This window comes from Nesoenas mayeri (genome assembly GCF_963082525.1).
Source record: "Nesoenas mayeri genome assembly, chromosome: 3".
Classification (NCBI taxonomy): domain Eukaryota; kingdom Metazoa; phylum Chordata; class Aves; order Columbiformes; family Columbidae; genus Nesoenas; species Nesoenas mayeri.
Window position 1 is genome coordinate 69378218 of NC_137544.1, and position 13522 is coordinate 69391739.

Below are 13522 nucleotides of genomic sequence, written 5' to 3' on the forward strand. Positions count from 1 at the left end.
GCCGCCCGACCAGGACACCCGCGGACACAGGAACCCCAAAACCTCCCGACTCCCCCAGCCGCTTGCGCACGCCGCCAATGACGCCACAGCCTCGCTCTCGACCCTCCCCAGCCACGCCCCACTGAGGGCGAACAGCGATTTCCCCACCCCTTTGCCGTAAGGACAAGGTCTGCGCCTGCGCTATCCCTCGCCCTTCCGTTGTTTTTTCCGCTGGCGCGAAGGGGGACGGGGAGACCTGTCACCTCTCTCAGATCCCATTGGTCGCTGGCTGGGGCGGGGTGGGTGCGTGCGCATCCTCGTGCCCGCCCACCCCACCCCCCGCCCCCTGCCAGGCGGTCCTGCCTACTTCGCCAGCGGATCAGGGGTCTCGCGTTCGCCCCGCCCTCTGCCGCTGCGCGGGGGGGCTCTGCCCCGACCCGACCGGGGAAGGAGCAGCCGCGTTACCCCTTCGGTACGTTGATGGCGGTTGGCTCCCCTTTCTCCTCCCCTCCCCGCTGCGGCCCCGAGGCCGCAGCGGGGGGCCGCACCTCGGGCTCGAGAGAGCGGTGGCCGGTCCTGCTGCCTGCTCACCCTGAGCGCCTGGCGACCTACTGGCCGTGGCGCGGCGGCCTGGCCGCTGCCGGCTGCGGAGTGGCGGTGCGGCCGCGGCGGGGCTGGGCGGCCTGGGGCCCTGTGCGAGTGTCCCCGGGGAGCGGTGGGTGCCCCAGGCTCGGTTCTCGCATGGCCTCACGGGCCGCGTAGTAACTGCCGGGGTGGCGGCGGTGGGCAGGCTGACCGCAGCCCGCTTGACGTGTCCGGTTGCTGAGGAGTACCGCAGCCGCTGCTGGCGGCTCCTTTCCGATTTTAGAGTAAGTTTCCTCGTTAGGGAGCAGGGGACCTTGCCCGCCTCCTGGCGAGGGAGCGGGGAGTGGCCGCGGCCCCGGGTCACGGCCTCGGGCTGCTCGCAGCAGGCTTTGTGCCTGGCTGGGGAGCGGCTGCTGCACAGGCCCCGGGGCAGCACTCACGTCGGTGCGCTGTGACCTTCCCGGACCAACACCGGAGCTTCTGCGGGCAGGTTTGGTGCTTCACGTTGTAGACACGATCATCTCCTGATCATAGGAGTTTTAAACAGATCTGCTCAGACAGAGCGATTCTCTGTAGTTTATACATCGGAGTGTGGTGCTGAAGTTGCACATGTAGACTCTGGTGATGCAGGAGTCATTCGTTCTTTAAGTGCGATGTTATGTGTGCTCGTGGTTGGGATTTCCTTGGTTTATTGTCAGCACTCTGTGCATGAGTGTTGTTTTGAAAACTCACGTGTTTCCATAATTCTGTTGTGTTTGGAATTCAAGAGCAACAAGACTTGTATATTTCCGAGTATTTCTTTAGACTTTCATGAACTATAACATTTAAGGTTTATTTGGGGTTGTTTTGGTTTCGTTTTTGTTGTTGATTTTTTTTAATTGTTTGTTGTTGTGTGGGCTTTTTCGTTTTTGTTTGTTTGTTTTAAAAGGATCCTTTTAAAATTATTCAGAATTCTAGGAATTCTGCTTGGATCCAGCATGGATATCTAAATATTTTCCTATCTTTGACAAAGACAGTGCTCTAATTTGAGGTCAGAAATCTATTGCTGTGTTCAGGCTCCTTATAAAAACAGTATTTAAAAAAAATCTTGTTTGAGTATTTAATTATGAGCATGTGGATTTGAATATGTAGTTATTAGTTTCCCAGATGGGTCTAATATTCCATAATCATCTTCATGTGTATTGTTTAGCATGTGTGTTTTATTTTCTGGTGTCTTATCCACAAAATCTTGTTCACTGCCTCGGTTCAGTCAAGTAGTTGGATATGTGTCTTGACTTAGCTTTGCAGTTCGTCGAAATCAGTAGGACTGTGTATTTAGTTTGCTGATTGGTCCCACTGAAATGTGCAATAGAATAAGTAAGGGCTCCTCTGCAAGCAATTTGTATATCAAAGTCCCAGGATGCACAGTTCCCTGGGAAAATAAAGTATTCAATACTAGTAAAAGGTCATTAGGGACTTCTAAGGACTGAACTTGACAGCTTAGGCTCTAAACCATATTTATGTAATCAGAGCTTCAGACTAACCCTGTGTCAAGTTTGTTTAAAGTTTCACCTCAATGTAGGCTTTGACAGGAAGGAACAATTTTGCGTGTGTATTTTCCCCATACCTGCCCCAGGTCTCCTGTACCTCCTGCAGTTCTGTTTGTAGAGTTTCTTCTGCCATTTCCTTCCACCTCTGCCTTTGAGAGATTCCACTGCTTTTCATTTTATATCTGTCCCACAGAATTCCAAGTAACAGCTGTGAAATATAACATTCTGTTGATCTGTCTGTAGCTGTCTGGCAAAATGATAAGATATAGTACAAGACAAATGCTTTGTGTCTAGCTTTGTGTGATGGCACAAGGACAGGAGACTCTCTGTAAAACTAAGTCTCTTTTGAACAGTTAGATTTCTTAGTGCATTTGTCTGTGTCTAAATCATTTGCAAGTTTAGTAGCTACTGCACAGTGAAATTTAAATCTGGGAATTTGATTTTGTAGTACTTACGGCTGACTAATTTACTTCATCTTACAGAGGCTGAAAATATTGTTGACAAAACGACAAAATGAGTAGTCGTCGAAAACGCGCACCTCCATCAAAAGTAGATGAAGAGAAGAAGAAAAAGCTCAGCTGGAATATGCATGAAGACCGGAGAAATGAGGTGATAGCGTTAGATGATGAAGAGACTAATGAGGATCATGTTCCAGGTCCAAGCACTTCTTCTGCATCCGTCATTGTTATAAATGATGATAGCACTGATGAAGATCTCATTGAAAAAGAAGGCAGTGGCTCAAAATCTGTTAAGTTTTTGGCAGTTAATGATGAGGAAGACTCATATTCCATCTTGACTCCTGTGTCAGTACAGCTAAATATTATAGTCTTGCCATACCATGCAGATGGGTCCTGGAAAGCTCTGTTGGGAGAATTTGCTCTTCATCTTCCTTCTGAGCAAGTTTTAACTGATGAATTCCATGAAAGGAGTTTTACTTTGAGAGGAGACTCTGATGATCAGCTGCAGCTCTGTGTTCATGAAAGAAGTGAAGAAGAGTACAGTAATGAAACAAAAGAATACCTGGGAGCTTATGAGCAATGTATTTTGGTGAAATCAACTTTAGGTGGTGAAATATTGGAAGGCTTGAGATGGTTGCAAAAGAAAAAGATAATTGGACTTTATCAAAGACCTGGAGAGGCTCAAGCTTTAAAGGTATGGATTATATTTTTACAATGTGATGAAGATATATAGTTTCTACATGATTATGTAAATGTTTTCAGTGTGTTTTTTCTTAAAAAATTTTTTTTACTGTTGCACTGTTTGTCATGCATAACTCAAAGGAATCAAGGAAGCTTTTAGCTGCAATGTACTGTATCCTCTATATCAGACGTGTCCAACTCATTTTTACTGGGGCCACATCAGCTTCGTGATTGCCTTCGAAGAGTCAAATGTAATTTTAGGACTGTACAAATATGATTACTACATTTATACAGATGGTGATTTTAGTAGATACATTGCATCTGTCTGCATATGCTGACTTTCAAAGCACTGTTATTTTCATACTCTTCTCTTTATAAAATTCTTGTCATTCTAACAGTTAATTAAATGATTAACTGTATAACCATGTCACAGGTTGGAATTTACCTTCTGGAAGCTGGGCTAAGTAAACCAGAGTTTCTCAGTGATGGAGGTGGAAGACCCAAAAAAGCTAATCAGCTGATTCAAAAACTCATGGAAAAGTTCTATAGTTTTTTAATTCCAGGTAATGCAATTCGGTTGAATGTTGATGAATAATTTTTGTTATTTAAGTGTGTCCTTTTTCTAGTAGTTTTAAATGCAAGGGAAAATAAGTTATTCCTGCCTTTTAGAACAACTTTATTTTCAAGGTAATTCTCTCCATGTTATTTTCTAACTATTAATCATATACTAATTAGTTTATGGTCAAATCACAGGTGATAATATTCTTTCTCTACAGATGAGGCACTGAGGCACGTAGAAGTTTGCATCCTTACATTTTCACTGATTTGTGTGGGTTGTTTGAATAGATGTACAGTAGCTTGTCCAACCTACACAGGAACTGTTCAAAAGAACCAGGAATTAAATTTGGAAAGCTTTTGTTCCTAGTTTGGTGCCTAACACACAACTGTGGCAACAGAATTTCTGTTTGTTTTGTATGGTAAAGCCATTATTATGTGTACTACTACAAAATGTACCTTTCTGGCAATTTTAAGGATGCACCACTGCAAATTCAAAAATATGGATCACATCAACATTTTGGAATTGAAGAGGTGTTTGCCAGGTTATACTCAGCAGTGATACAGATTTTTAGGGTGATCAATGACCATTTTACGGTGTGATTGCTTAGGAAACTCTTAAAAACAGCCTTGGTCTTGTTCCTCACTGTAGGATTGATTAAAAATGTTAGTTGAAGTTTTGCCTCAGTAACAGTGACTGTAATATTCTGAGTTTCAGTGTTTTTGCAGAAGCAAAAGGAGCCTAATGTCCCCCTCCATAATTCTACTTAATATCAAAAGGCAGAATTGTATAAAAAAATTAGGGAATTTGCTAGAGAGAAGCTAAAAGGATGAGCTAGTGGAATAAAATCCGTACATCCATATGTGCTGCAAAGAATAAACATGCAACTGTCAGAAGATACTTGTGATATAACAAAAGAAGGGGCAATATAACTAAGTATGTGAGGAAGAGAAGATCTTGCACATAAGAAGTCATCCTGCAAAAAAACTGAAGTAGTCTGACTCAAGTGAATTTGACAACTTAGGTCTAAAAGCACAATGAAGTAGGTCTGAAAAGAAGTGTGAAGAATAAATGATTTGATATAGAAATGAATAGTAATGTTTTTAAATACATTATGAGAAATACATTATCATAAATGCATTAGAAGCAGAATATCTATCTGAGAATTCATAGACTTGAGATCACTAAGGCATATAAAGGAGTGCTCAAATAAAGTAATGCTATAGCAGCAAGCACAGCTTTCTTCTCTGTGTATCTGTTCATTGTGCAGGAGTTGGGGAAAGATGGTTTATGGACAAAATGAACAGTGTCCTATTTTGAGATCCAGAAGAATTTGCTGCTGCAACTTGGGGCGTTTGTCCTCAGTACACTAAAAGATAGACTTTTCTGGACTACATGGTTGAGTGTAGCTTACGGGTGAAGGGGCAATATAGCTTCTGAAAGGGAAGACATGTCCCTCAGAGTTACTGGAGCAAGAATGTGGACATGAGTGGTGGGGCTTTTGTGCCTTAACTTACCATTTCAGAAGCCATGCAACCAGCTCAGATTCATAAGTGATCTGTGTTTCCAGCTGGTGAACCTTCTGACTATTTTTCAGCATGTACATTTTGCTGTGGTGTAATAGAATAATATAGTCTTGATTCAATGCCAATTAATACCATGTAAATGACTAAGTAAAATAGAGGGTGTAGAGAATAGAAATAAACCGTTGTTAATGTGTATGAAGATCACCAGTCAAGTCCTACAAAAGCATGTACAGCTTAACGTGTTCCTAAGGGTTTGGGAAATACGGTGATTGGTGAGATAGTATCATCAACAAACTTGAAATGTATTATTTAGCTTAACAGAGATGATGAACAACTGCAAGATTGCAAGCAGACTAAGCAATGAAGTGGAGAATCAGTATAAATTCGGTATAGATAAAGTGAAGCAGAAGAAAAAAATCCTTACTTCATATTAGGAAAAAGTGATGACCTCTTGTGATAGCCTCTTTGCTAACTGTTGCAGCTGGGGTTATAGGTTGCATAGGTAGTCGTATAGCTCAGTAGATGCATCAACTTAGTTCTTGGTGTCAGGCAAACCAAATCGAAGGTAAAGAATTATCTTAGATCCAGCTAGCTGCTTTCTTAGTATGGAAAAAAAAACCTAGGCCATAAAAATAAAATAAAAAACCTAAAAAAATGGCTGTTTAATTGCTATTCATATATCTGTTCTAGTGAATGGTAAATGTTTCAGAGTTTGTTTTCCCATAGTGTCATGGAACTATATGACATACAGTAGCATGGCAATCACAGTTACTATACATCATTCTCCTTCAGTTTTCTTAATAATAAATTATTTGTACAAAGAAGAGTGGGTTTTTTTTGTCTCTGTAAGACATTTTTTTAATACCAAATGTAAAGCAACAAGTTTTCCATTAATCTAGAATAAAGGGGGAAAATATTACATTTTCATTGATGTAGATATATGGCAATATGGAAACTGCCCTACAGATAAAACTAAAAGATTCTACTGCTGATGCAATAGCAGAACTTAGTCATTGAAGAAATTTAGCACAACACTTGATTATAGAATCAGAGAAACTGCATTTTTAGATAGTACAATACCATCTATTTCTTGAAGGTAAAAATACTAAGACGAAGTTATGTAATTGAGTTACATTTTGAAATGGTTGAAAGCATAATTAAATATTCACTGTTTAATAAGTAACTAACTGAGAGATAAACTTACTTAGCCTCCTTTTAAAAATCCCTGTGGTGTGTAGAACCATTTCATCAGAAAAAAAAAAGTAAGTTTGAGAGAATGATCAAAACAAGAAAGGTACAGTGGTATGAAAAAACATTTTACTTTAAAGTATATTATAGTCTTAGCTGCCCTGTGAAATTCTGGGTAGACTTAGTTTATATAAAAGTCAAGTTATTATGCTCTGAAATGTAGTATTTGAAAACTATTATTTTAGCAATAAAATGATAGGTGTCATTATAGATCAACTTCATTGATCAAAGTTATGCTCTGCAGTGACTCTAATTTCCCTATTCTTTCCATGAAGTGAGGAATGTGTGTGAGAGAATCTCTTTGAATGGTTTCTGTAGCATATAAAGCTGCATGCTCTGCTTGGTGCTTTTCCTTTGGCTGGAACATTAATAGCCCCACATGTGCACTCTGGTTGCCTTCTTTAGATATACAGTTTTCATGAATTTACAGAAACTTAATGTTTTTCAGTATTTTCTTTCCCCTTGGAAGTACTGGAATTGTGCCATTGACTCAGAAGGGGAGGGCACTGATGGCTGCCATACATAGGCACATAATTTCCTGTTGTTTGTTTTGGAACCCATACTTCACCATTCATTTGAATGAAAGAAAGCTTTTGCTTTCCATGAAAGAGAGTCCTAATAGCAGCCCTCAAACCTTATTTTAAGATTAGGTTCTCTGGTGTTTGTGGCAGGTACATATCTCGTTAGCATGAGGCATCATAATGATCTTTTGATTTAACAGAGCATGCCATTATCTATTTTCTCTATTTATCAATATATTACACTTTAAAATTTTTCATTATGTTTTATTCTTTAGTGCTTAAGTTCAGTGTATGCCCTTGTATCCAAATTATGTGAAAAATATGTAAGCACAAGGCCTTTTTTTGCTATGATGCAAGTGGTGAGAATTTCATGGTGTCCTACTGCCACAATTTTCTTATCCAGATGGATAATTTGAAATGAATGTGAAAGCTCATTGAAGATAATCTCCCATTTTTTAAATTTATTTTATCAAGAAAGGCTTTATTTCATGAAAAATGTACAAATCCTTGACATCCCACAGTGTTTTCCCCTTTCCAAAATATTATGTTGGCATTTGAATCTGAAATGTGAGTTATTTATGGTTCTGTATTGGTTGGAAATGTTTAGTGGAAGGTCTTTATTAAATAAGCAAGGTCTCATTGTTCTATCCGTAAATTCTAAAGGAAGAGCTTTGCTGATTACATGTACCTCTGTGATTACATTAGCATGTTAATATTAACTTCTAGGAAAAGAGTGCTCAGTGCTTCCTACTGCCGCTGTTACAGCTGGGTCAGGTGCAGTCATGATATGTTTAAATGACATTTTGCTTTGCTTGCTTTTATAAATGTGTTGCTGCAAAATTTATGGAGATGTTGACCAAAGCTGATTGCTAATGCATGTTTTGAATGACTTGGTGTATGCAGATGAGCTGGAGGAAGATGAGGAAGAATCTGACATGGAATTAGAGCGACAAAATATTGAAGAGCTTTATGACTTTGTGAGGCACACCCATCAGCAGGATATCCAGTCACTGAGAGAGGATGTGCAGCACCCTGCGTTAATTCCTGTTCTGAGGCCCTACCAAAGTGAGGCTGTGAATTGGATGCTGCACCGAGAGAACCTCTCAAACACTCCAAGCAGTGGCAAGTATATGGGTGTGGAAAACTTGGGTAATCAAGGAAAGTGGGATTGTATTGTCAGCAGTAATGTTTTCTTGCTGTTTGATTAGAAGCTTTGTTAATTATTTCATTACTAGTTTTATAAAAGCTGTTGTTTGGGTAGTACGCTGAATGATTAACTAAACTTTGCTGAACAGCAGTTGATGTGTCTTGTTGGTCATGACGCACTGTGGAGATAGACGTCTACTTTTTGTCTCTAAATGTCACAATAAGGCTGAGCAATTCTAAGCAGTGTCCTGTTTATAGAGAAACCTCACAATGGTAACATGAACTCTTTCTCCGTAGAGAATGCACTGCATTTCTTATGGCGGGAGGTCATCACTTTGGATGGAGTTAAAATCTACTATAATCCATTTACTGGCTGGTATGTTTTTTTAGTTATCTATTTCTGAGAACACCTCAAGATTTTAGTTTGTGAAAACCTTCTTGGCAGCTTTTAGTGGAGGATATAAGATATTCCATAAATGTCATTTTTCAGTTGGCAATTAAAGAATTTGAGCCATGATATCTCTGATTCAAAAAAAGAAAGGCAAACTGGAGTATTTAATGCAGAGGTAAATATATAAATTTTGAGCTGAAGACTGATTTCTTAAAGCTTTTTTTAAATTTCAGTGCAAATTGTAGTTTTAAGATAACATTTTTTTAGTTAGAGCATTGACAGCTTTGACTTTGTTTTTAAAATCTAAAGGAGGCAGTATAATGCTTTTATTAATGCTGGGTATTGCATTACTAGTTCTGTTTCACTTCTCTCATTAATTAGGTTATAATAGAACCTTTTGATTGCTAGTTTGCTTTTAATTTTTTTCCCTATATAACTTTCAGATGTTTAACACAAATGAATATTAGTTTATTTCAGTTTTTTGGAGACTAATGTTATGATATGCTAAAGTTAGCAAGGCAAGGCTTGTTAGGAGGGGAGAAATGCAAAAACATCTGGCATATGTATTCATCTTGGGCAGGTTTGTACACTGGAAAAGCTTGCTAGCTTTTGTGAATCTGAGCTTATCTAATCAAACATATTGCTTCACCTTACAAGTTTTGCCTTGCTGAAGCTATACTGTGTATGTCCCTGAACTTCTGCTTCTCTGTCACATCATTCTGTAGTTACTGACTTTCATTTGGGAATGTACTTGAATTGCAGTATTATCCGTGAATATCCAATTGCTGGACCCCAGTGGCCTGGAGGTATTTTGGCAGATGAGATGGGTCTTGGAAAAACAGTTGAAGTGTTGGCCCTTATTCTGACTCATACACGACCAGACATGAAACAAGATGATCTGACGTTACCTGAGGTAAGAAAACCAGAATGAGATTTAGAAGGAAGAAAATGCTTATCAGAATTAATGGAAGTGCACTTCTCTTGAGTTTATTGCTTTCTGTTTTATAGAAGTCCAGATTTAAAGCTGAATTAAAATATAGTGAAAGATTTTGCTTTGTATGATGTGATACTTGGTGACATAAATAGTGGAATTGTTTGCATGAGAAGCAATTGATAGTTTGACATTAATGAAGGGTGTTAGGAGGCAACTGCTCTGTTAATAGGCTGTTGGTAGTTTACATGCACTCCAGGAGTGTATAAATGTGTAATGTACTCTATCATGTTGGAAATCGTTCTTCTTTTGACTTCATTGTGTTGATGAGTATCAAACATCCATTAGATATATATTCTGTGCTAAAATAAGGATGATTTAGACTTGGTGAATAAAGGTTTTTGCTCTCTCCCTCTATTGCATATAATAACCGAGCTTATTTATCAGCAGTTTTCCATGTTTTCACTTTCCTCATCACGCATCCTGTGAAAACTTACCACATTCACTAAAACCAAAAGTTCTCTCTAAAGGGAGAGAACTTTTATGTCTAGGTAAACTCTTACCACTTCTGTGAGTTCCATCCTTTTGATTTCATGGCAGCCACTTGCATTGTACATTTATTCATTATGGTCTCCTGTCTGCTTGTAATTTTATTGGTTGAAAACACTCAATTCTCAGAGAGTAACATTCTTCTTAATTGTATTGGGGGGTCAGTATTGAGGAGTGTGAAGATGGGGCATTAGCACTAAAGTATCTGGATGTTATTTGACAACAATAACTAGAGACTGTAGCTTTTGGAGAGCTGGAGTTGTGAAACTGTTACATGATAATAGTTAGGATATACATCTTAGCTAATATTTTTGAGATCTTTGGGAACAGAATTATATGATGTTCCCTGTAGTTAAAAGGCACTATCCACTCATCCAGAAGGTCCTTTGTCATCTGTATTTTTGTATCTCAGTTCTTGAGTATACATCTCCTTGAATTTAATCACTATTCCTGAATTACTAATAATAGAGTCAATTGGGGGTGGGAGGGAAATCCCTGTAAAGAGAAGCTTACTTGTTATACAACTAACTAGGGCTTTTTAATCTATATTGCTTACCTCCTTATGTGTTTCTAGCTATATATTAAGTATATATTTTCCTCTCCTGATCAGTAACCTAGATCACTTACAGCTATAGATTCTTGAAACTTAATTCTGAAGTAGTGGAGGGCGCAAGCAGCTTGCAGGGCTGTTCTCTCTGTTCTCAGTGTAGGGTGCTGAACACCATTTGCCAAGAAACTGAACTGAATGGGGCATCACTGTGCACACTAAAAATGAGCTGAGCAAATTAGTGAGATCAGAGCACACATCTATAGCAGCTCATGCTTATTTTCAACTGAAAAGATTAGTGAAGTTCAGAATTACTTTTGAAGAGACATGAGCTAATAACTATCTAATGTTGTATGCATTAGGGTAAGCTTGTGAACTTCTTTGTTCCACCTCAACCTTTGGAAGGAAATAAAAAGAAAAAAACAAAGGAGATGGAGCTTAAATTGAAGGAGAAAATACAATATCCCAGTAAGTATTTCTGACTTTTAAAAATACATTTTGGTTTTGGCATGTCTTATATTGGCCACTGACTAGGAGTTTACTTCTACAGAATGAAATTATTATTTTGCTGAGCGCTGTGGTGTAGGATTGCATGCCACAAAGATATGTTTCATATTTAAAAGTAAAGCTACCAACTCAGATTCCTCTACTATGAATCTTTATGTAACTAAAGCTCCTTGTAAGAGAGTTTATGCATTTAACTGAAATAGGCTGTCTTTTATAAGCTTCAATAAGCAAATTGACCAACTTATTTCTATTGATACTCAATATGGTCTTAAAATCACTGAAAACCAGCTATTTGTAGGGCTACCTCAAGTAAAGCATTGTCAAAACTGCTACCTTTTTTTTGCATTTTTACATGAGCATGGTGTTTAGAATTTCCTTCATATGAATTTTCTGAGGTAACTTTGATTTTATCTGAGCTGTAAGTTTTTTGCTTTGATTCTATGTATAGGCTTACGAGTGATGATATTAGCAGCTGTAAAGGAAATGAATGTGAAGAAAGGAGCATCTATTATTGCAATATTTAAGTACATCAGTGCTGTATATAGGTATGACATACAGAGAAATAGACGGCTTCTCAAAAGAACTCTAGAAAAACTAATTGCAGAACAAGTGGTAGAACAAGTGAAAGGACATGGTCTGGCTGGATCTTTCAAGCTGGGAAAGAATTACAAGGAACAGAAGAGGCGAGAAAGAACCAAAGAGCAGGTAAAACATGCTGCCGTATTACTTCAAAGAAAGTTGCCAAGGCAGATCTTATTTCTACCAATTGCATGCTACTCTCAGCTGTGTTGTCTGTGTGCACTGGGTCAATGACACTGGTTTATTGATAAAAATGAAGAAAACTGCAGCATTTGCTCTGACAGTCATGAACAAAGAAGCAGAAATCAGAGCTAGATCAAATTTGGGGCTAAAATATTAACTACATCTGTCATAAGTCTTTAAAAGTAGTGCTGCAGTGGGTGGCAGATATATTGTTCTTACTCAGAAGTTGCATTTTAAATGCTGGTAAACATTAACCAAATCCTCAAACTGGAAATCAATTAAAAATCTTAATATCTGTCTTGATGTGTTTATATATTTAAAAAAAGAGGTGTGGAGGAAGTCTGACATTATTGGTTACTTTTACATTGTAGATAGCAAAGACTTCAGAAAGCAGTCAGAAAAAGCAGTTGATTGATGCTAAAACTCAAACCAAAGACTCAAGGAATAGTGATGTCACTTCAGCAAATATCCTTAAAACCCCTTTACGGGTGGATATCACCATGGAAGAACATGATTATTGTACAGCTAGCAAAAATAACAGGAAATCTGAAGCAGATCATGCAAACTCTGTAAAAAAGAATGATGTTCAGCAGGAAGCTGTGGTCCCAAAGTCTCCCGATTCACCTGGCAGCCTCCGGGACTCCAGTGGTGTGAGCAGTCATCCTGACTTTGATGTTTCTAAAACTACAGCTGATGTCAAGGAGGAAGTTCCAAAGGACCAGTCCTCACATTCCCAAGAGCATGCCGGCAGTAGCGTACAACATGCCAGTTCTGTATTTCCGTTCAATACCTCTGAGTATCGTTTTGAATGCATCTGTGGCGAGCTTGGATTGGCTGACTATAAAGCTCGTGTGCAGTGCCTCAAATGTTACTTATGGCAGCATGCAGAATGTGTGAACTACAAAGAGGAAAACCTGAAGATCAAGCCCTTCTACTGTCCCCATTGTCTTGTGGCGATGAAGCCAGTTTCCACAGGAGCAACTCTGATAATTTCTCCAAGTTCTATTTGTCATCAATGGGTAGATGAGATCAACAGGCATGTAAGATCATCTTCTCTTCGAGTTCTGGTAAGACTATATAGCTTCACAGTGTGGAGAGTTACTTTCTCAAGGTTCAGGGCTTCCTGTTTGACACTGTATCATGTAAGGTTAAGAGGCTTCTTTGTTCTCCATGTCAGAATTCTACATTTCTTGCTATTAGACCTATGCTTTGACACCACATGGTGTATTTGTGTCTCAGAAAGACTGTCTGCATGAAGCACTAAGCTTCATTTTTTCCTTATTAGTTGGTCACTGGAAGAAGATACAGAGGACTGGATATCTTTATCAAATGGAAGCAGATTTTGAGCAGTTGCAACCACAGGTGATTTTTGAAAGGGAAGGCTGTCTCTGGTTTTTTATTTGTGTGAGGTTTTTTGATTTTATTTTGTATTTTTCCCTGGAAAGTTACCAAGGAACTTAGGCCTAACTATAGATGTTTTGACAGTGTCAAGTCTCACTGTACATTTGTACCCAAGCAGATCTCTCATAGTTGCTTCCTATTTCGTTCTAGCTAAAAACACATGTTTCGGTAGATAAAGAGTGTACTTCTGAATTTCTGGTTCTTG

At 39.0% G+C, this 13522-nt stretch overlaps 1 protein-coding gene across 5 annotated transcripts in view; it reads left to right on the forward strand.

Annotated features, from left to right (window-relative positions):
* Positions 1-323: 323 nt before the first annotated feature.
* The window catches only part of SHPRH (SNF2 histone linker PHD RING helicase), a 50952-nt gene continuing 37753 nt past the window's right edge, over positions 324-13522 (forward strand). For 2 of the 5 annotated variants that reach the window (XR_013922020.1, XM_080342633.1), the window contains exons 1-9: positions 324-451; positions 2576-3245; positions 3666-3795; positions 7987-8205; positions 8527-8605; positions 9383-9533; positions 11010-11115; positions 11603-11859; positions 12288-12983. Coding sequence is in view for 4 of the 5 variants with exons in the window: in XM_080342633.1 (XP_080198759.1) it covers positions 2607-3245; positions 3666-3795; positions 7987-8205; positions 8527-8605; positions 9383-9533; positions 11010-11115; positions 11603-11859; positions 12288-12983 (2277 nt within the window). In the remaining variant the exon portion in view is untranslated. Of the gene's footprint in view, positions 452-539; positions 849-2575; positions 3246-3665; positions 3796-7986; positions 8206-8526; positions 8606-9382; positions 9534-11009; positions 11116-11602; positions 11860-12287; positions 12984-13522 lie in introns of those variants that run through there. The other 3 variants (XM_080342634.1, XM_080342635.1, XM_080342636.1) reach the window with 3 other exon arrangements.